Source organism: Anarhichas minor, unplaced genomic scaffold (genome assembly GCF_050575085.1).
Source record: "Anarhichas minor isolate MPS153535 unplaced genomic scaffold, ASM5057508v1 ptg000007l, whole genome shotgun sequence".
In the NCBI taxonomy this organism is placed as follows: Eukaryota; Metazoa; Chordata; class Actinopteri; order Perciformes; family Anarhichadidae; genus Anarhichas; species Anarhichas minor.
In genome coordinates, this window is record NW_027466453.1 from 6887869 (window position 1) to 6912582 (window position 24714).

The window sequence follows — 24714 nt, forward strand, 5'->3', positions numbered from 1 at the left end:
ACAAATTATTATTTTAATTATTAAATGGGTAGCAGGATAATAAAAAACTCCTAACATAGCCTCCTCACTTTTTTTTCCAACTTGCTCAGAAATTCAAGAAATAAGTCAGAGAAATGCTCAATAACATGGTCTACTGTTTATATTGGTTAACCTGCTGTACCCATCATTCATGTTAAGATGTATTTTGGTGGTTTGACCTGATGTGTGGTTGCATTCCTTGAGAGTTGCAATTGCTTTATTCTCTCCCATTATGTGTGTGAAAGCCTAAAACGCTACTGAAATAGTCTAATTTCACTCTCACGTGCCCCTGTCATGTTTCTCGTCATGTCATCTTCAATAGCAGAACTCTAGCAGACTTCTTTCACAAGAGTCATTTCCTTCATGGTGTACGTGTTACCTTCAGAAGCTCCCTCCGTCCGTATGTTTTCTGTTTGCCTCACTGTTGCCGTTACAGTGCCGTGTGTCCGTCCGCCCCCTCGTTCCTCCTCTGTGAATGTCTCATATAGGCAGATGCACACCCACATCCCTATGTAGAGGGAGAGATTTTGAAAAGAGGTGCCCTATAATTTAGAAAGGGAAGGAAGGAGTGCACGAGGGAGGGAGCAATGAGGGGGCAAAACGGGAGATGTGGGTGAGGGCCGGAGGGGATGGGGGCGGTTTCCATAGAAACTGTTTTGCTCACTTCATATTTCATAACAGTCATGTGGATTCTGGATGAAGGAATCCTCAATCAAACTAGAAAAAGCCTCTTTTGGTCTCTCTATTGAGAATAGTGAGACTGTGTCAATCTTCATTCGCCAGCAGAACGGCTGTGAGAGCACCAGAATAGAACAACCCTAACCCTGTTAAAGGGGGTTTTGAGGTTTGCTTACACTATGTATAAAAACCTCTGATGGTAATAGAAAAGTAAAGAATTCATATGTGTTAGTTTCAGAGCCAAAAAGCCGAAATTTACTCCCATACGGTCACGTAAGTACAGTATTGAGGTAAGGATTTTGAATTTCACTCCCATCATTTACAATTGACGGGATGCCCAGGTGGCCGATGGGAGTTAAGGCCCTGTCCCTTCACCGGCCTGCATATGACCCGGTACCCTTGATGCATGTCACTCCCATTTCTCTGACTCCCCTCACTTCCTGTCATCTCTCTGCTCTCCCTAAAGGCATGAAATGTTCAACAACCACTCAGCCCAACAGTGAATGCAACTATAGTCCACAGACTCGGTCCTTCTCCATCATCAAGTTGAATAATTCATTATATTTGACAGCTGAAACCACGAGGTTGACTCAAAGACACTTCAAGCTCACACAGCCCTCAAACGTTGTTCCCCGTCCAGAAGATCTGCACAGTCCCGGGTCGCATTGACACTGTGCAAGTCAAAGGGTCACCAAAGAATAACCTTCCCACTTTTCACCCATTATGGATCGACCACTGTACGTGAGAGGAAGCCTACTGCAACATCTCACGTGTGTCGACAGAGCTGTGGAGTTTTGATGTGACCAGGATTGTGTTTACAGTAACAGGCCTGTGTCATTGTATGCGTGGTGATTCACAGTTTTCAAACTATGACGGCAACTCGACCGCTGTATTTCCAAGCCCCCGTATTCCTTTTGTCTCTCACCTGTTACTGTATCATCTCTGTTGTTCCTCGAAGAGAGTCGGCCTAGAAACCATGACTCAAACGAGCTCTCGCTTGCTTACATGGGCACTACAGGCAATATTCAACACCTACACATGCTGAGAGCGCACAGACAAAGTGGCAGCCCCCCCCTGTAGTCTCCTCTCTTTTGCGCTCTTTGCCTTTAATTGATCCATTTCTCTTCTTTTTTTTCCTGTCCTCCTTCATCCCTCCCTCCCTCCCTCCTTCCCTCCCTCCCTCCCTCCCAGAGGGGAGATTGACACAGCATTTTCAGCCCGGGGTGTACGAGTACACAGAGAGCGCGGCACAGACGGGATTATAGTCAGCGGAGGAGGCAGCAGAGGACAATAATGGATTCAATGAGGGAAGCAACAGGGATGAAAGAATGAACAAGCGATGAAGAGGAAACTAAGAGAGAGAGAGAGAGAGAGAGAGAGTGAAGAAAGGAGAGAGAATCTCACAGACCACATCAATCTAAAGATGTGGGACCTTTTTGCCTTGGACATTGAAAGTGGGATTTTTGAGAAGTGAAGTACGACGGACTCAAATTACAACCCAGTGACAGAACACAACAACTAACGTGCAGGGTGAGTGTCATTTATGTTCAATTCGTATTTCAGTGTCAGGAGATGTGCAGAATAATAACTTTGCTGGATGAAGTTTTTTTTATTGGTCACAACTTTGCACTCCAGATGACAGACATTAAGAGCAGTTCTAGTTTTACCTTCAGACAGTACACTCTGTAACAGTTATTATATATAAGCACTGTGTCAGACAGACTGAAGCTCAGGCATCATGGAAACTACTGTATTGTGTGTGTGTGTGTGTGTGTGTGTGTGTGTGTGTGTGTGTGTGTGTGGAGGGGGGGGGGGGGGTCACATGAACAGTCACTCTTCTCCATCCCTAAGTCTTCATACCTTGAGGAACTGGTGTGCACCTGTTGATTAACTTTAACTTTTTAATGCCTGGAGAACTCTCCTTGGTTTTCAAATTTTAGACAATTCTGTCGGTTAGTATTCATCTTGTGCATCTTAAAGTCAAAGTGGAGAGAAATCTCGGCTTCTGCAACCTTAAGAAAGGAATGGAAAGGTCATCACGCATGAGTAAAGGGAGAGAGGGAACACAGATAGCTATAAATGATCAGCTTGTGGCTTAATCAATACAAAAATAAATGAAAATCACAATAAAAGCCTTAAAAAAACCTTTAATTCACTAAAAAAAGCAAAGCATCCCGTACATAAGTCTATCACAGGGGAACCTGGGCATATAGTGATCTTTTCAGTTAGAATAAAGACGGTTGAGGAGAAAGTTATTGATTTATCTTGCATTAATCACGTGGCTCTGACCTAATCTTGTCTTTTATTCCGACAACCTCATGAAAACAGCATCGAGCAGGACTGTTAAGATAAATAAATAGATTTAACCCCAAAAAATTGACCAGCAGCAGCAGTGTGTGTACCAACTGTAAACAGTCAGTGTGCCGCTGCTGCTGATTAGCTGTAATTGTGGCAGCCTTTCTCTGTCTGTGTGTCCAGTAAACAAACATTCAGGATCAGGGTCAGATCATTCAGCTCTGCAGATGGAAATGCAGACCGACACTTCTGAGAAAGAAAGACTTTCACCTTTAAATTAAATGCAAATAAATGTTCCTTAACTGTGCTTAAGTGTCACAAATGTTTCCTTTCAGTGGATCAATTACAGTTGCACATATTGTACCCGATCTATCACATGAACTTTGAAATACAATATGTTTTGCAAAGATTAAAAATGGACAACATGGGAAAAAGAGAAATCTGAAATGAGGCCAGCACGGAGGTTGTCTGGGATGCGTTGGTAGCGTGGGAATCATTCTTCTCTGTGGGTTGGCTCGTGACGAGCAGAGGTGAAACCATGGGTTATGTATCGCTCAGTGTTCACGTCACACGAGCCAGTTCTACAAAAGAAAATAAGGAGGACGTAAAGTGAACCTGCTCGGTGGAATTGATCGACTGACTCAAAACAGTCACACACAGTCCCACTTGGGTGGATTACATCTCTAATGTTTTGCAAACGTGCTTCCATTGATGGACGGAATTGATATAACAAGATCATTCTGCCGGTAGTTATAAACAATCATCTTGACAGTCAGATTCAGAAAAAACAAACATGTTAATGTTACATAAATTGCCTTTGAATGCATTGGGTCATTTCGTACAAACCTTTCACAGACAGTGAGGCTAAATTGATCTTTTCTATAAACCAGTTCCGACCAGCATATCATGAAAAACGACTCTGACCAATAGTTACTCCACTACAGCCGCCATATCTGCCAGACCATAACGTTCAGGTATTCACAACAGAAGTGCAATTTATTTTTGTGGCAGCTGTAATAGTGCGTCTCATGAGGGGCGATTACCGAAGGCTTTAGGGGGAAGTGGACACTGCATCTTAATCCCCCCACCCCCCCCCCCCCCCCCCCACCTAACCTTCTTTTCTTCGTCTTCCATCTCTTTTGGGATTAACAGTCATGAAATTTCCAGACTCCACCTTTGTTATTTCAGCACGACAGATTATGAGTATTCATCTGTGAATTCATGAGATTAGGGAGGAGTTAGTGACGCAGAGACACGGTGAAATACTTCCACACGTGTAAACACTAATGAGTGTGGTTGCAAAGGCGGGACATGAGTAAGTGCATTTCATACAGAGACACAGAAACAGGACTGCAACTGACGATCGCTTCTTCAATCAATAGAAACATTTCTTAGTTTATAAAATAACAGAAAATGTGAAAGAAATATTTTTGTTCGAGTAACACTCCAAATTTGATTTTGGAAGAAGCAAGTCACTCAACACTCCACTAATCATATCACAATCCTGTATATTTGCTACATCTCAACATACTTTATCCTTCTATTCATTTCTACCGCTTTCTATATCCCTAGACTAGATTTACAATCAACAGTATTGATCACAGAGATGTAAACTGTGTAAACAATTCTTCAGTTCTGTCTGTAATTAATGAACTCCTCTTGCCCTCCTCATCTTCATTGTCACTCAGTAATATGGATCAAAAAAAAAGTCTCCACTAAGAGTCACCTCTTGGCCCTCATTTAGAATCTACTTAAAGTTCAACGTAGACGTTGCTGCACTTTCTCTCATCCCCTCTCTCCCTCCCTCTCTGACTCATGTTATAAGAGCACTTAAATACTCTATACTCGCCCCCTTTTCGCCACAATGTCCTCTGGTGACTCTCTCCACATGCTCTCTCCGTCCCCTAAATGCCACATGGAGACGTGTTCCTATGGAAACCGGCTTCACTGGAAGTCCCAGTTTTACTTGCATGGTGACCATTAACTGGTCTGTATTGTGTGTGTCTCGTATACCTGCGCTCTGCCTCTCCCGGCCTCATTACAGGGTATCACATCTTTGCACCGAGAGGGAGACACCACTGATGATGGATGGGGAGCTGGTTGCCTTCTCCTTTAATAGATACAGCTTGGAGGTTGAGGGATATTATTTCACAGCTGCATCAGGAGACAGACCAAAAACCAAACATGAAAATACAATCCTGTACACGTATCAATACAGATATGGATGTCATTGCAGAAAAATAAAAGGTACAGATCCTCCTCTCTCCATGATGTTCAGTCATTTTACATTGAGCTTATTCGTTCCCTTAAAAATGCATTTAATACATAAAGAAAGAAAGAAAGAAACAGCTACCACTGCAGGCATCAGCTTGGATTTACTATCTGCTTTACAGCACAGGTTTTATAAAGGAAAGATTACGTGACAGGATGTTCTTTGTATTTTTGGACAGACAGTTTTTGACAGAATTATCCCACAGAATTATCCGACTAATATCCCAGATTTATAGGAAATAAAATCCCATGTGAACAGCATGTAAATGAGTTTGAATGTGATGCACATTTTGACTCTGAATCTCTAAACTAGATTGTTTTAAGGTGTAGAGAAAGAAACAAAGCTGCCAACAAGAGCATTTCAATAAATCCTTTAGTAGAGTGTATTGTTTACTGGTTTCTCTGTGTGTGAGTAAGAAGTGCACATATGAGCTTAATCTTTCGGTTTAAGCACAATAGACTTGCTTGAGATGTTTCCTTACGATGTAACCAAAATAAACACTTTGGTTTGTCTATAATTATGAATACCAGATGTGTCCATCATGTAGGTGAAATGTAAAACCGCCACTTACACCCACATACGACATTACAACTCTGTTCTCAAGAGTGCGGTCGCCGTTCCTCAAGACACTCTGCAGAATCTAATCTTCCACATCTTTAGCTCACATAAAGCAGACTAGAAACACAGAGCCACATTATATAAAGAGATGAAACCATGTAAGGTTATAGGTTTTCATAAAAGTGAAAGAAGGTAATGTTTTTCAGTAATTAAAGTGTGCCTCCCTCAGTCAAAAGCTTTCTGTACCTTCACGAGTTAAACCCCCAATTAATTAGATAATGGTGATTCTACATGAACCGATAGGCACTGATTCTGTTACTCCCTGTCTCTCTCCTCTGCAGTGGTCTTCTCAGTGGTACAAGCATCACCTCCATGGTGGTGACCTGACTTTTGGGAGCAGGACAGAGTCTGGCCTCCCCACCAGGACCCGTACCAGAGACCACTGGTGCCATGGGAACAAGTAGGTTCAACAGGTGAACGATTCAATCCTCAGCTGCCAATTGTGCTACTAATTCTTCATTTTATCAAGTCCTTGTTAGTTTTTATAAAGGCCTGAATCAGCTCTTGAATTCCAGCATTCCTCTGTTACTTTTCCTTTGCTACTGAGATCACTGAAGTCAGTTGAACATCTGTCCAAAATGACAAAGAAATGAGACATAAGGGTGGCAAAGCGCCAATTCACAGCAGAGTGTGAATCTTGTGTTTAGTGTTACTGCACAATTTTTATATATTAGAATTATCCTGGAACTACTTTGTTTCAAACAGTGGCTCTGATTGGACATGATGCCTTTATTTTATCTTTGTTATATGTATTAATCAATTCAATTTGTGTGGGAGTTACAGTTTCAAAGGGCGTCACAACTTTACAGAAACTATTTGTTCCTTTGGTAACGTACTCTTAACAAGGCCGGTAGGAATGGGCTTGCTAATTTGGTGATCTTGTCGGGGTGAGTCAGGCCCGGCTCAGGGATATTTACAGCAAGCACATCCTCAGAGAGGCCAAGGCTGTCCTACACTGTCCTGACCAGCTCCTGCCTTCAGCCAGCTGCAACAGATCGCAAACTGTTTTTGTGGTGTTTTAAAGCCCACGTAAAATCTCCCTTCAAGGAACAATAAAGATTGATTTCATGGAGGAAATGTATGCAAGACAAAAACTCTCAAACATCTTCAAACATCTGATCTCTTGTTATAAGTGAGTTCATGAATGATTAAATGATGGCGTTGACATTCATCTATATATAACAGGTAACATATATGTTGGTTCATCTCAAAACGGGTTGTCTGACTGACACTGACTCAGATATAATCCTGTAATCTGTGATGACCGGCAATCCTTCTCACGTAGCTAAACTGAACTCACCTTCCCAGCTGCATGGTAATCCTCCATGTAAAGGAGAGAGACAGGTTAGGTTGATCGATACACTCAGGTGACCGGGAGTTTGGTCGATTCGAGTAGATTGGGAATTAAATATATCTTTTATGACTGTGTTCATTGAGGAGTTTCCCCCTAAACTGTGGGCCGGTTTCCTATATACTGCTGCCGACCCTTGTGTCCCTGATGAGTCAGGTATTATCTTCTTGTCGCTGTCTGAGAGGGTACATTGTGTCTTTGTGTGCTTTAAATGGTACACTAGGAAGTACACAGGGATCAGTGAGATTACTAGCTATAAATTGTTCCTACATTTTGTGCACACTACAATTTGAATGATACAGATACTAACTTTCCTCTCTGTTGGCCTGACAGGTACGGCATTGTGTCAGACATTTTACCGGAGGAGGCACGCCAGAAGATCTCCAGCTCAGGACTCCATAACGGCCACAGTTCCCTCAACAAACGACTGCACTCGCCCTGCCACGCAGAGGCAGAAGACAGTAGGAGGAGGTCGGGAGCCTCTGCTGCCGTGCACAGCACAAGGGGACGAGCAGGGATGAACAACTACAACGGGAAGATTCTGACAAGGGGCTCCAGCCAAGTACGGAGTCGGTTTGTAAAGAAGAATGGACAATGTAATGTTCTGTTCACCAACATGGATGAAAAGAGGCAGCGCTACCTAGCTGACATCTTCACCACCTGCGTGGACATCCGCTGGAGATACCTGCTGCTTATGTTCTGCGCCAGCTTCCTGGTCTCGTGGCTTTTCTTCGGCATCATCTTCTACAGCGTCTCCCTGGTGCATGGGGACTTTGACGAACAACCGCCTGGAAAGGGCGACGAGCTGGCGGTGGCGGTGGCGGGGCTGCACGGGCCCACCTCTGGACACACATCTGGAGGGCCGACACAAAGGATGCCCTGCATACTCCATGTCCGCGGCTTTGTCGGGGCGCTCCTGTTCTCCATGGAGACCCAGACCACCATTGGTTACGGCTGGCGCTGCGTTACCGAGGAGTGTCCTCTCACTGTGATAACAGTGGTGGTCCAGTCCATTGTGGGCTGCATCATTGACTCTTTCATGATTGGCACCATCATGGCCAAGATGGCGCGGCCCAAGAAGAGGAACCAGACCCTTGTGTTCTCCAAGAATGCGGTCATCACCCTGCGCGATGGCAAGCTGTGCCTCATGTGGAGGGTAGGCAACCTGCGGAAGAGCCACATCGTGGAGGCTCATGTCCGTGCCCAGCTCATACGTTCTTACATCACAGCTGAGGGAGAGTTCATCCCCTTGGAGCAGATGGACCTCAATGTGGGCTACGATGAGGGCACGGACAGACTGTTTCTAGTATCCCCGCTGGTTGTAATCCACGAGATAAATAAAGACAGCCCCTTGTACACTCTAAGCCGAGCTGATCTGGAGGCAGATGACTTTGAGATTGTCGTGATCTTGGAGGGGATGGTGGAGGCCACGGCCATGACCACCCAGTTCCGTAGCTCCTACCTTGCCAGAGAGGTCTTCTGGGGTCACAGGTTTGAGTCTGTGATCTTTGAGGACCAGGACCGCTACAAGGTAGACTACGCTCGCTTCCACAAGACCTACGAAGTGCCGTCAACGCCCCACCTCAGCGCCAAAGAGCTCAACCAGGTCGCCGGCCGGGCCTCTTCTGCCACTTCTCCCGTCCCGGTCTACAGATCCACCCAAGACTTGATTCCCAGATCGCTGAGCGCCTTTTGTTACGAGAACGAAGTGGCGCTGAGCTGCGGGGAGGACGAGGATGACATCTTCGACTCCCAGATTGTGGAGAAGGAGAAGGCGGAGGAGAGTAGGACATCAGTGTCTGTAGACTTCCAAAATATGTTCCAGGAAACAACGACCATGACATCAGGCAGTCACAGTGTCATGTGTGTTCTGGACATGGACAACAACCAGATGGAGTTTGACATCCTACAGACTGCCATCCCTCTTGACCCAGTGTCCTATAAGAGTGAGCAAGACATCTAAAGATCGTCTTGTGTCCCTCTTATATTTCACCCATAAATCCTTTCAACTACTTCTACAGTGAGCTGGACCTGAGTAGGGTATGCTTGGTGAAATTGGTATTTGCATGTCCAGAAATGAAAACCCCTTTTGCCTTGTCTGTGTTGTTTCACATTTATATTTGTTTGTTTTTTCTTCTCAATGAGATTAGAAATGACGAAACAGAGCACACATTACTAAATAACTTTGGGCACATGCAACTGCACTCCTTGAAGAGCCATAATGATCAACCAGACCGATTCTGCAGGAGGACAAAGGATCTCTGACAAAGCACAGACGGACTTTTATAAGATTTCACAACCAAAGGAAAGCACAATGGCAGTAACCGGATGATACTGCAAATCTTATTGTTGACTTTTACTGGTTTTTTTGCTAGTTTTATTGCTTTAAGTGTTTTCAATCAATCAATATGGCCGTGAGAGACTGACTGCAGTACGAAGTTTTCATTGCGATACTTGCTAAACATCTAGGAACACATTAATAACATTCACTGCCAGCCAAAATAAAATTACTATGTTACATTTAAAGTTTTCTCTGAAGCAATGTATTCATAAATATGATAGAAATAACCGTTAGAAGTACTTTTAAGTAACATAGATAACTATAAGGAGGCACCTGTGACAGACAGCTGTACTGTATGAATATGTCCAAACTTTAAAGTTTATTTTTGAAGCTCCTTGAAAACTTGGTTTTGAATCTTGACCATTTATTGAAATGTCTGCATGCCCTGTGTAGATACTGGCTCACTGTTACATGTTTTATTGAGACACCTAAAGGAGCCGTCGTTAGGGTCATTAGTTCCACCTGTGTGATTCCTGCTGTGACAAGGACCTATGGCCCAGATCCTAATTAGTGCTTCATTAGACGCAGCTGTTAAAACATATGTAGACAGCTTCAGAATTAAAAGTAACAAATATACAAAGCAGTATGTTTAATTGACCTAATCCCTAAATAAAAAGGTACACAGCTGACTGTCTTTATTACTTTTATTATCTAATTTGAGGTAATTCATAATGATTACCATTAAATTGCTTGGAATCAACCCAACATAATAAAATACAATACTCAAAACGTTTGGTCTGGCGGTGTATAACGATATTGTTGTAATGTTGGTTTTGGATTGTATAAGTATACTTCATATTTCAACATGGGAACAGAAGGGGAGCCGACTTAAGTGCAGGAAAACACCCACTGTAAATGCCATTTTGTGTAGCAGAGAGATTATTTTGCTATCTGTGCTTGCTGCTTCGTATATTTCTAGTGATAAAGACGCACTAAGCAAACTGCTGTCCTACCTGAAATAAGATGAGAAGAAAAACAAACTCACGTACAAAGCACTTTATTCTTCCTTGTATACCTTTTGATGTCGCAAATAAATATGTATATAATTCTGGTCGTTTCTCCTTTTGGAAACCTGGTTAAAGATACATAAAATGCATGCAATGCAAAAATAAAACATTTTTCTTTTCTAAAGCAGCCACTAGATGCCTCTGCAGCCATTTCTATTGTGGAGAAGTTCAGCAGAAGACACTGAACCACGTGTTCCCTCTAGCGGTGTACCATGGAAGCAGCAAAGGAGTTCAAACCTGCATCATGAAGTCTAAACTCAAGAATGTTTCTAAAAACAAAAACACATTAAGATGATAACTAATATACCATAGAACACAAATTGGATTCGTTTTGAGCTGTTGTGTGTGTTGGTATGAAAGCTAAAGGACATTGTGAATGAGGAGGAAGGGCTGACTGCTTACACTGGGGGGCATTGCAGTGGCTGTGGTATCTCACGAGGCACAACATAATGGCGCCCTGATGAATTCTCAATAAACACTGCAGATGGCTGATGCTGAACTGATCTGACTTATATTTCTAAAAGTGGCTCGGAATTGATTGAAACACCACACCTGGTGCCAATTAGCCAATCAGCTAATCGTGTATAGCTGAAAGAACAGGTGTGCTCCACCTACTTTTAGAAAAATTATATTTTCTATAAATTATTGCATTTTATTCTAGCGAGGTGCTGCCTTTCCTATGGTATTCATAAAAAAAATTCCAAGCTCCACATCCCTGGAAGAAGCAATCGGGTGCACATCACTCTTCTATTCAAACTGAATGGAGCAACACAACTGTAGGGCTAGCCCGGTTCAGAGGGACACCTTCACTTTTAACGCAGCTCTTTAACAAGTGCTTACGAGGTAGTGTTGGTCAAAAGCAAGACACAAACAATGTAAACAATCCCTGCCTGGGACATGTAAGACTTCTCATTTGGACTCTAGTCTCAGAGGCTTCCAAACTGTCCAGATCTGATGACTTTATGATTCACTGGTCATCAGGGCTGTGGTCTGCAAAATGAATGTGGCGAACAGTTTGTGCAGTTTGTGCAGCAGTCTGTGACCCCCTGCTGGCCGGTTTCAGTAATAAGGTCAGAATTTCTTTGTAGCTTTTTTAGATGATTTAAAATAGCAGAAAATATAATAGGACACAAGCAAACTACAGTATGTGGGTATGAAATCTATGGACTTATTTTGTATTCTAACTCAGAGGGGATTGTATGATGAGAATATTTTTTAAAGTTAGGATTTGTGTACATTTAATTTCACGAGAAGCAGCTGTGGACATTGTAGACGTGTCTCCACGGTTGAGATGTTGTGGACTTACAGATTCTCGCTCCGTTTCTAAACTTTAGTTACTTTGAGCAGAAGAAGCAAAGGAAGAAAGGGAAGAATTTGAGAGCGACACTGAAGACACCAAAACCTCCGAACATTAGACTTGTTGACAGGTAGATCAGAAGCATCTATGGGGGGATTGGGGGGGGGGGGGGGGATTTGGCATGTGTGCAGTAATTCCACTGCAAATCTCAGGTGCTGCTTGAAATAAAGACTCCTAAGGAATTTCACAGAGGGTTCAGTGAGGCTTACCCTCATTGCAGATAGAACCAGGCTCATTGCAGCTTATATGAAATGTGCTTCGGGGTGCATCAACATGCGGAGCAGCTCATTGCATGTCCTGACCTCTGACATTGTGAGGATATCAGCACTGCATTTTGACAAAAAGCTCTCATAGCTGTGTTTGCTGGGGTACTTTCCTGACATCAATATGCAAAGTATCTCCATTTTCCCCCATAATTAAATCATTTCTGTCCAGATTTTAATCAAGTTAAAACTCCTCAGTTTCAGGCAAACAAGAGACTTCCCCTTTCAGGTTTGTCCTGTCTTGATCTTCCTTTAATTACATATCCTCCATCCCTGTCTTGTCAGCTCCTCGCTGTTCCCATGCCCACACATTGGACCTCTGAACCTGAGGAGAACTGGAGAGGCACTTCTGTCGGTGGAGGAAAAAGATGAAAAGAGGGAAATGAGGAGGAAGGGGCAAGCTGCTCAGTGACCGCAGGCCTCGAGGCTATCGGCTTTTCATTAGCCGGTAAGTGAGTGAGTGAATGACTGTGATCGGTGGAATGGTAAAATCGGAGAAGCCATGCTGGGCCACGTCGGCTATTAGGGTGATTTTGGGGGCTCCCACTGACTCCCATTGTGCATTGTCTCCGAAGTGAGCAACCGAGGCTCAACAGGGAGCCTTTGTGTGGGGCATTTAACTGCCTGTTAGCATGCTAATTATGGGATGTGTGTGTGTGACAGTGTGCGTCCACCATCTTCTCGACCTTTCCGTCCCTGCGTCTCTCTCCTGGGATTTAAACTCCTCCAATTCCTCTTCGCATGTCACATCTTCTTCCCCTAAGGCATTAGTGCACCACTGAGCTCTGTGTTACTGTTTTACCACTTTTTTCAAGCTTGGTCCCTTTGTGTCCATTTTCTTCACGTCTGTCTTTATTTCTAAATCTGTGTGCTCCCAGTGTCTTATTTTTATTTTTTAAATGAATCAGCTGCCTCTGATTCTGCTACGCTTGAATCCGCTTCGCTCTCACTCCGACATTTAAACAAGCCTCTCTCACAGTCAGGGCGGGACATTGTCCTCACATTTAGCTGTGGAAAAACCCCATTTCAGACATGCCCTTCTTTCATAAGTGACAACTTGTCCTGCAAACTTTTCGGGCCATCTGTGCTTCGTCCTCACCTGTCTGACCCGTCGCTGCATCAGGGGTGTACGATTACAGATTCCAAAAATATTTTGGGCCAAAGAGAGCCGTCTTACGGAGAAGAACGAGCCCGGCAACGTGCTTTCCAAGAGTTTGACACAACGACATGAAAACCTGTCAAACACGTTACAATGAATCCAAGAGGGCGTTTCTGTTATTTTGTACACCACTGGGTTGGCATGCGTTATATTACACAGGTGTTTATTTTATTGTGTCCAGGTGATGATCGGAAGCCAGGTAGCACTCTGCATACATTGTGCATCTATTATGTTTCTTTATTGAGATTAAGATCATCTTTCTTTATCGGACTCCTGTCTTTGGGACATTTACAGAGGTATTCAGTAAACTGTTTGGACCCTCCCTACAACTACTATGTTGTCCAAGAGGACACGTCTTTATCCAAACAACAGGCTAACTCAGTAGCTTTTGCTTGTCTAGAAGCAAAAGACACATATTCAGTGGATTAGAGATCTTATGCAGTTTCTCCACCGAGAAAAGACAAAGATGCTCTTAAAGGCTCAACTGACGGGTTCTCATATAGACGGACTAAAACTGCACTCCCTACAGCATCAGGGTCTAGATGTGGATGATCTCCTGTTGGACTGTATAAGCTCCATTAAGCCTGCACTTATCATTTGGATAGATGTTTTAATATTGTTGTTATTATTCTTTAAAGATGATGACATGATGTGTAATGCTCTATGAAAAGATATACTTTGTTTGTCTGTTGTCTGAAATAGCACTGTTTATGCAATGTTTTTGTGCACTATCTTGTGTTATAAACAATGGGAATTATCATTTTCTTTGGCCAAAGAATTAAAGCTAAAATGAGAAGAAATCCAATAACACACACACACACACACACACACACACACGCACACACACACACACACACACACACACACACACACACACACACACACACACGCACACACAGAATATAAAGGTTCTGCATACTTGCAAAAAAAGTAAAACATGTAAAGATAAATTCATGCCAGAATACATTCATTATCAAATTTTTTTATTATCAACCTTTAAAATGTTTTACTTTTGCTATGCTTTAAAAAAATCACGAGAGGCAACAACATTCCACAACCTGACAAACACAAACTCTGCATGTCCCGTCATCCAGACATCCATTCAAACTGAATCCCATCAAGTCCCCATCTCTCCTCCATTGAATATCAATGCATATCCACACATCCCATTCAGATGAATGGTGGACACTTTTGGTGTCCATGTAGGTTAGTATGTCAACCAAACCAATCAATGCGCTCTGATGTCACTTGATGTCGTTGAAATAGAATTATTGTAACTGATCAGGACGAAATACAATTGAACAGACACAACACTGAACGGTAACAAGCGTCTCTCGCTGACCACAACAAGGGCGGCTTTGTTTGTTGGGCCTGACAACTTGAACCCTGACACTGATGTTATTTCTGATCTAGATGCTCTAGTCTAGGCTGAATGTGAGTAACAGGGTTACAGGTGCTGAAAATAAAAAAATAAATCGCTCAAGCAGTAAAGTCGTGCTGCAGTTTTTTCTTGTAGGTATGTATTTATGTATATATTTGCTGTGTCTATCCACGCAAATTCATGCACTATGTATCATAAAAAATGTTAAAAGAGCATTTGTTCACATTGTTCGCTTCCTCAGATTAACTGCAATTGAATTGTCTAACCACACTTAATCAATTTTTATGGCTGTTTCTCAGGAACTTTTTGAATGTATGATCTCTGTAAATTATCTCGTGGTATTGCACGAGGTGATTTGTCGTGTTTATTACAAGCACACTCTTTGAACTGAGTCAATAAGCTTCACATTTTGTACTTTCTTCCTAAACAGATATGGTTCGTTCTTGTATTTGTTGTCCTCACATACACACCCTGTCAGAGATTAATGTTCATTATTGTGTGCTGGGCAATACACCTTTTTATTTGTCTAGTGTTGTCTGCGCATGTCTGTTTGTGTGTGTGACTGTGTGTATGTGTTTGCCTGTCAACTGTTGGGTACGCAGATGCCTTCCTGCAAGTAGTGTCTGCGTCTGCCTGTATATTGCAGTTATGTGTATGTGTGTGTGTGTGAGAGCAGCTGTGGGCCCTGTGTTTGAACTCTAGCTCACATGGGCAGAGCGAGGGAAGGCCGCGGGGTGAGAAGGCAATGGGAGAGGGGACTGATGTCCGACAAACTCGCCATCTCCCTCTCCCCTTTCATCTCCCTCTCCCAGAACCGAACAACGGGCTCTTTCATTCAGGCATCTTTGCGGCCAGCCGCCCCCAGACCCTCGAGGCCCCCACCCGTTCACGCTGCTTAATTCAATGTTCCGAGAAAAACTCATGATTGGAAAGTGACTCTGTTATCCTCCTTCTTTTTCCATATCTCCTCCTAAGAAGCATCAGCCCTCTTCCTGTTCTCCCTCGCTCAGTCAGTCCCCCCCCCCCCCCTGCTCGCATCAAAACAGCTTCTGTCCTGTAAACACAAAGGAAGTAAAACCCAGGTCAGTCCACTGTCAGAGCTTGACAACACGCTGACGGTGAAGGGCACCCCCAGCGAGCATTCAACGATTGGTACAATTAAGATTGCAGAGCATTCCATCACTGTCATGAAAGTGACGTTACATTACCGATTGTAGTGCTCCGAATGCAATTTTGGTCCCTTTCTAAGGACCAGCATTCACTCATCCTGATGCACGACATCAGTTTATCTATTAAGTGACGGATACGAATGACTCAGAGCAGCTCTTCATCTGCACAGCGACATAACTGAGCGACACAAATTACCTACTTCAGCTCCTTCGGTGCAACATTAACTGGAAAGTGAATTCATTCTAAAAACAACAATGATTATAAATATGGACAATAAATAGACACAATACATGTAGACATATGGAGACAAAGTAACAATGCTGTCCGAGAAACAAAAGTACAAAGCATGTCAAAATAACCACAGCACGTACTGTAGCGACTATATTGCACAATATGTCTTTTTCAAAAGTACCCATAATCAATACAGCAGATACAAGTCATGAGCCATCATCAGGACCAAAGCTGGCATTACATTACAGTCACTTAGCAGACGCTTTAATCCAAAGCGACCGACAATTCAGATTCTATGACATTCATACACCGTGTCTTGCTCAAGGACACATCAACATGCGACTAGCGGGGATCAAATCGCCGACCCTCTGATTGAAGGACGGCCCTGCTCTCCACTCAGCCACAGTCGCCTGTTGACTTCTCTGAGAAAGTTCTTTCATGAACAAAATCTTTCCACTTTATTCGGTACAGCTAGCTTAAATAAATGCAGACTAAAGGTCCTGCAATGAATTCTACTTTCATGAAGGTTATAATGTTTTTTTGTTGTTGAAACAGGTTAATAGAGGTGATTATTGGACTTTAAGGTCATTTTGGAGGCTGATAAGAGTTTATTTGCCCACCTAATTGATTTAAATGAGGGTGAACTGATCTGATCCAGGCAGTCCTTCTGCAACCGTTAAATAGCCTCTGGTTGAAAACTTTGGTGAAAGAAGTATTCACATCGACAACTAGTTGTAGCAATCCCACACTACAGATGTGCTCGATTACAACTGCACGTCCTGCCTTCAAAAAGTTTTAAATAAAGTATTGGAACTAAAAATACTCATCTTGCATGATTTTATAATTGTATTCTGTTTTAAAATTGGTTTATTAATAGTGATGCATTATAATGTGGAAGCTGCATTTAATGTTGAGTTACAGTTTGAATTACAGCTGTATTTGCTGTCAGGTAGTTTATATGAATGCATCATGTTTTATAAAATGATCAGGTATTAGTTATTAGGCAAACAAGGCTCCTGTGAGTGGTATATCATATTGCATTATTAGCATCATGCATGCATTCATTAATAACGCATCAGATTTTATAAGCACATTGAGGTTTCGTATGATCGTTCCAAGCAAAGCCAGTTCAAAGCACAATAATTCCCTCTTAAACGTAGGAAATAAGTAAGAAATATATAGAAATATTCAAGTGAATGTAAAATGTAACTTTCCACCATTGTTTGCAAGTATCTGAAATGCATATTTTTGTTCTCAGCCAGAAGGACGTCAAGCTAAATTAGATATTTAATGAGAATTTTGTTTTGTGTCCCGGGGGGGGAGATTCATTCAAATCGGACATTTTTAGAGAGGCACATCAATGCTGTGCGATGATGTCCCAAACAGCAACCAGGCAGACAGACAGCAGCAGAAGCATCCTAACAAAGGACCCCCTTGTTCCCAGCTGAATTCTTCAACATCATTTTCTGCATTTTCCTGCAAATGACTCAATCTCCACGTCCCTCGCCTCTCATTCCGCCCAATTATCATTTTTTCAAGCATGTCCCCTCATCTTACAGAGAACGGTTGTTTGGGGGTTTTCAAATCTTGCCATGAAATCTGCTTACATGTGTCGGGATGTGTGAGGGGTTTCACAGACAAAGTCACATACACATGAAGAGAGGTGGATTTAAGAGAATAACGTGGCTGATTTTGTTGCTCCGAGAGGGAGACGGGAGAGAGTTGTGAGGGACACAAGGCAACATTGAGGATTCTCTTGTTCTTCCTGAATTGCCCCCTTTTTTCTCTTTCCCCTCTTGTTGCCGTCACAGCTGCAGCAGGGCTCCGCGACCGCACAGCTCTAAGGGCTGGTCCTATTTTGATGCAAAAGGGCGTGATGCTTGTCAGTGTGTTAATGGCTGCTCAGTGCATCTGTGGCTAAGTATAAAAAAGTTAGCGATGTAAGCCTGAATTGATGGCTCTAAAGGTCAAAAGGCCGTGTGTCCCGACATTAACACCTGGCCAACTATGGAAGTAAAAACTTCTCATTCACACACAACGAGATTCATACTCTATAATGGTAATCCACACATCTGAACAGCACCACCACTGTTCTATCATGGACATTTTGTTATGCTTGAACTTCAACTTAACGCAACTAAGATGCATGAAACCTTTTCATTTAATTCGCAAGGGGTGATACGCTGTGCAATCTGATGCAAGTCACTTACACATAACTTAAATTGCATCGAAGTGTTTCAAGCCAAACATCGACAAGTCAGTCAGATTATCACAGCAGCGCTTTGAGCTAAATGCTAACGTCATCATGCTAACACGTCCACAGTGACAGTGCTAACATGCTGACGTTTAGCAGGCATAATGTCGACCATGTTCGCCGTCTTAGTTCAGCGTGTTAGCATGGTGACGTTGACAAGTCCAGCTGAGGCTGACGGGAACGTCATTAGTTTTGCAGGCATTTAGTCATAAACCAAAGTTTGGGGCAAATTGCAAATGTGACTAGAAGTTGGTGCTGGTTGAAAAATCAGGGCATCACCAAAGTGACGACAATTCTAAAAACACTGCATTACCCCCAAAAAAACAATAAATTAGCTCGCATTCACTTAAAATGTACCTTTCCGCAAAACTGAAGTAACACAAACATGCATCAAAACACTGCAACTCTAAACGCAGTATGATGAGCAATAAATGAGCACAATACCAACTGCCTGCTGAGAGTGTGAAGAGGAAAGGCAAGTTCTCAAATGCAAGTAGAGGGATGATTACAGCATACCAGCAGAGATCAGCAACAGGTAACTAAACTCTCCCTCTGCGTCTCACCTGGGACCCTTACCCCAATACCCCTTCCCCACACACCCCACCTCAACCCCCGTGTATCAATTTCCTTTAGATGTTCCCCCTCACACAATTGAAGTAACTAGAGTATTTCCTTTGGCTGGCCAGTGGAGATATGGAGCAGAACACACAATGGGCTATTCATTAGCAACTCACACACACACACACACGTCTTACCCCCATTCATCCCCACCCGACCAGCACCAGTAGCAGCACCGTCCGTCACACACATATTTACCAACCATGTCCCTCTGTAACATACATGCATGCATACACATGCAGGCATTCAACAACGCATACATTATGCACACACACACACACACACACACACACACACACATACACACACACACACAATCTCACAAAACCATACAAAAGCCTATGCAAATACATTCACATAGACAGATATAGCACACACATCCCAACTCACTCCCCAGCTGCAGTGAATGCTCTTCCAAGTTCTTGCCACACACACACACACACACACACACACACACACACACACACACCGTTTTCTACCCCTCCTCCCTAACCAGTAACTCAGATAAAAGACAAGGCGAAAACAATATAATAGTAACTCTGATGGTGTGAGCACAAAGGCAGGATTCACAGACGTTCGAGAGGGGGACCTATTTAAAAGTAACACAGCTGCATGAATTTATTAAGACAGATGGACAGAGTGACAAGCTCAGGAAGGTCTTGTGAAAGGCTGCATTTTTTATTATTATTACCCGTTTGAAGGATCCGTGACATTTTAATTGGGGATGTAACTAATATTTATGACTATTAGAGAATAATCTATAAAGGATAGACGCTCAGTTACTTTCGGTAGACGCCTTTTTATTTCGGTATCGGCCTCTAAAACAGAGAGATGGTCTGAAGACGACTCCGAATCCCTACCAGCTCCAGCTGTGTCATTCTATGTCCGACCCTGACCTCTGACCTCTCTGTAGGGCAGGGAAATGAGTCATCAGTATCTTATTATTATTGCTATTATTCCAGAGGAACTCAAGCTTGAATGCTGCTTTTATTTCAAACTATAAGACAGAGTTGTAATAACTTAATAACTGCAGCCCACCGGATCCCTCCGCAAGCTTGACTGATTCACTTCAACGAGCAAATTCGGACACACCTGCTCTGTCCTGCACAGGTGCATGCAGGGAGGGAGAGAGAGAGAGAGAGAGAGAGAGAGAGAGAGAGAGAGAGAGAGAGAGAGAGAGAGAGAGAGAGAGAGAGAGAGAGAGAGCCACAGAGGAGAGGAGTATGTTTCTGAGCAAGAGAGGGATATAAACAGATTTCAGAGGATACAGAGTTTTCACGTCATTCCCCGGTCAGTTGAGCAGATCGCTGCCTCTTGTGAGTCAGCAGGAATGTGTTTGTGTGAAAAGGGCAAAAAGGGCGATGGCGGCGTCTAGCTGAAGAACGCCGCCTCTTGTTTCATAACACACAACATAACACAAGTTTCGGATTTGGATTCTAGATTCCACGCACAGTGGGAACGCTACTTTTGTTCTTCTTAACTTAAAAAACATCATACCAGCAACATAACTAGATACAATATACAAAAAAACGTTGTATAGTTCAAAGGAAACAAGTAACATACATAACAAAAAGTGTTGTTTAAACACGTTAGATTTGATCCTTTTCAGATTCCATTTTAATGTAAATAAATCACAACTAATAAATAAGAAATATACAACTTTTCTTGTGTTTTTATCCGGCCGAAACTAATTCATTATATGCTCCAATTCCAGTGTGGCAGTTTGTTAAATTCTAACAAATTTGTACATTTATTGTATATTTGTGTTTTGTAGATGTTTAATAGAGAGTGACATCACCTGGCACCAAAGCTCAGCCAATAGCGGACAGTCAGGCAGAACCTGTCTTTCACCAGTAGATGACTGCGCTCACACGGGTTGGGATTCAAATTTAGAGCTCCATATTCACTTTTTAAATTGGTTTGTTTTGAAGTCAGACTTTGTAAAGTCAGGTAGATTCTGGCCCGGGATGATGCGGGTGTAGACTCCCAGGCCAAAGGTCAAAGGACCGCGTGGCCTGTGTTAGGACCCTGCTTCATCGCCTGCTGACCTTTAATTGTCACCCTCCATGTGCTGTGTGTGAGTGTGTGTGTGTGCTTCACAACAAACTACATCATCTCTGTCACATGACAGGTTAGGTTTGTAAAATGTTCACTGCCTAGCTTCTTCTCTGGGCTCTTTGTTTATGTTGTTGTAAAATAATTCAGTCCATCATAATTATCTTCTCATTTTTCTTCGATGCAGCAAAGTATTTACTTTAAAAACAAAAACTCTTTTTAATGTGCAGAGTGAGTCCCAATAGTTGCATGTGTATGTGCACAGTGAAACCAAATGAAGAAGAATCAAAGCATTATTGTTACTTTTAAACGTACATTTCGTGTGATCATTATTCTTCATCAACCTAATAAGTTTATTCATGTCAATAATTTAAAAGATGTAACTATTGTTCACTGGGAACAAGTTCAATCATTGACTGCCTATTATTCCTTAAGGTCGCAGGCCTGGTTTCATTTCACTGAGACAAATTTATTTTAGGTTTTGTATAGTTTAGTATTTTAAATATTACATTTTATTCTAATTATTCAAAAGTGTAAAAAAAAATGTACTTTTTATAATAAGGAGTATCAACCAGAATACGTGACAGAAGAAATAACGATCTGAAATAACAGACGCATTCACACTGTTTTGGCTCATGAGGATTTCATAAGCATGTTTCTATTTGGCAGCCTTCTAAAAAAAACTGTAAAACAATTTTCTATCAATTTGTAGCACTCGTGCATTATCAGTAGCATTATCATATAATTACACTTTTTCTTAAACGTTTCATCAATCTTTATTTGCTTAATTAAATGTCTCTCATTCTGAGCAAAGTCAGCAGACTGTCCAGTCATCCATCATTTTATTTATCAGGTTATTTAGGAACTCATCAAGCAAGAATATATGTTTCTTCTCTTTTCTCAGGCCTGTAACTGCTTGAGGTTCTCACTGATAAGTCTTACAAATACCAAGAGGTTCGTTAGAAAACATAGGCTATTGTTGAAGCATTTAAATACGACCCAGTCCCTGCCTAATGTAATATTGTGGCCATAGAAGCATGTGTAGCATTCATTGACATTTTTTGTCCAAACGGCATCAATTCAGGTAGCAGTGTACATGTTGGGCCTGTTCACATCTGTCCATCTTCATTATTTGCGCACAAACACACACACACACACACACACACACTCCAAAAACCAGCACTCACGTCAGACCGAGGCCGGGCCGCAAATCCTCCTCTGCGCAGCGGGAGAGAAATCCCCAGAGTGGCTGTCTGAAGATCCCCGGTTTAAAGCTCCAGGAGCTGGACAGTCCCGCCACAGCTCACCCGGGCCTGAGTCGCCGCTCCTGGGGCATTTTTGTCTATATGTCAGAGTTTGTTGAGACGCGGACAACGAGTGGCGGTAGAAGGGAAATACACAAGCTATTCCCTTCTCTTCTTTTCTTTTTTCACAGGCACAAAACTGCTTTTTGTTCCCCACTTCTTCTTCTTTTTTTTCATTTAAGGGGGAAGGGGGTGCTTGTTTTGATCACATGATTACAATTCACCTGAGATAAAACAAAGGGGGCAAAGAAAAGGAGTGGAGAGGAGGAATCGGACAAAGAGATGCACTCATGGTTGCAGGATTCCCTTATCGTCGTCAACATTAACTGATAATGAAAAAAAAAAAGTGGCGATTTTTGGATTGGGTGCCAGTGTGTCGCATGGCGGGGATACAAGGGGTCATTGTTGTGAAGAACAGCGCTTGTGTTTGTGTCCGTGCGGCCCATAATGTCCCCGCTCGTCTCTCCTTTCCGCGTCACTGTTTGGTTTTATAAACGCGCTCCGTGGATCTCAGTCAGAGGCGCTAATGCAATTGGAAAACTCACATGAGATTCGTTCCAGTTTTACTTATTTTCTTCATGAAGTTTGGCACAGTGTGAGAGAGAGAGAGAGAGAGAGAGAGAGAGAGAGAGAGAGAGAGATGACCATTATTTCCTCTATACCTATCACCACAACGCATACCGACATATCAATTGTCTTATGACACACAATCTTTTTAAGCGCCTTTTAATGTTGTCGGCTGTGATGTGGTGATGAATTTAAAAGTGGATAATAAAATAATATATATACCCAAAATGTATCTGAAACATAATCTACTATGATTTAGGACGTGTCATCATTGTGCATCACAAATGTGTTTCTGCCTAAAAAAATGAGCCATGACGCAAATTCTGTAACCTTGACAGTTAATGTGTTCAAATCAAACCATACATTGATCTGTCTATTTGACTGTTTGGAGAATCGTGGTGCGCAAGTGTGCGTAAAATCTGACAAACATTTTCTCCGTTGGCTGCATTTTATTTGAGACTTGAACAGCATGAAACATGTCTCACGAGCTGTCTGTTTGTGAGGCGCACTTTGTCTCCATTACTCTAAACGACCAGGCCTCTAATAAAACGTATTTAAATTTATTTATTTGTGGATCTGTCAGTGACAGAAACGCCTCCGAGCATGTTCTGAAATTTTAACTACCTCATCAAATGATAGGCTACACGAGAACATTTATATCAGCTGATATATTGTCCACAGAACTCCTGCAGCGGCACACTTGATTTCATTTTGTAATTATTTTTTTAGAATACAATCTATATGTTTTAGATTCGTGCACACTTTAAGTATTCTAAGGTGCCAGAGGGAGCCTGTAAATAAAATGGTAAATTTGGGGTTCTGAAAATGGCAGATCGTCTGAAGTATACTCCAAAACAAGGCCTGTTTAATTGCTCAGGTGTGGGATTAGGAATGCCGAATGTGGAGATAAGCATTTCTCCAGGTAAAACAGTCAGAGCAGGGTGTACGATAGAAACACATATTGTGCACACTTTCCTTTGCATAAAACTTCGCAAAAGGTATTTTCGCATAATCTTTCCTCTCCATTTTAGCATCACGGTTTTGTTTGGATAGATGGAGAGAGAGACAGAGGGAGAGAGAGAGGGGGGGGGGGGGGGGGGTAGCCAATCAGAGATCTCCAAGCCTGCATGCGTACGGCTCCTTTAAGACTTGTCCTCCCCATCTATCTTTTTTTTTTTCTTTTTTTCTCCCTCAGCCTCATACAAGGAGCTCTTTAAGCCCCGGTACCGACACACAGAGCAGGCATTCATTCTCGGGCAGCGCGAGCGAGGGGGCTCGGGAGCGAGCGTCACTTTGGAAACTCGGGAACTCACGGATTCTCGTGCTAAATCGGCGACCTCCTTTTCTCATTACTGAAGTAAGGCGTTCAGCATTTCCAACTCTTTCCTCTCTGCTGCTGGTGGCTGCTCTGACTGCGATTTGCACGTTTATTCTCGTCGGGACCGTAGCGGAACCCCGACTAGTATATAGTCGTATAACCAAAGACTTGTTAACGTTGCCATGACAGGACTGTGGTTTTAGACTGGTCCAAATTAACTGTTGACTTGTTCGTCCTTTAGGTCTCTGTGAAGGACGATCTGTATGAGCTTTAAGAATCATTCTGATACCTTTGACATGGATTATTATCATACATGTGATAATCGCTGTCATGGTGAATCCTGTAATGGTGAATTGTGTCAGTGCAACAACTGCTCCTGTTTTAGATTTTTGGGTTTCATGTTTTTATATAGCTTATTAGTTTTTATGATTTGACACAATTTAAAATGTCCCACTAA

At 42.5% G+C, this 24714-nt stretch overlaps 1 protein-coding gene across 1 annotated transcript; it reads left to right on the forward strand.

The window, feature by feature from the left end:
* The first annotated feature begins 7587 nt into the window (after window positions 1-7587).
* kcnj4 (potassium inwardly rectifying channel subfamily J member 4) lies at window positions 7588-9282 on the forward strand. The gene has a single exon (XM_076080070.1). It carries the CDS (start codon window positions 7750-7752, stop codon window positions 9193-9195), a length of 1446 nt encoding a protein of 481 aa, XP_075936185.1. The 5' UTR covers window positions 7588-7749; the 3' UTR covers window positions 9196-9282.
* Window positions 9283-24714: the final 15432 nt, after the last annotated feature.

Bases quoted from the DNA above. Each gene is read 5' to 3' on its own strand.
- kcnj4 (XM_076080070.1), top strand. From the start codon at position 7,750: ATGAACAACTACAACGGGAAGATTCTGACAAGGGGCTCCAGCCAAGTA.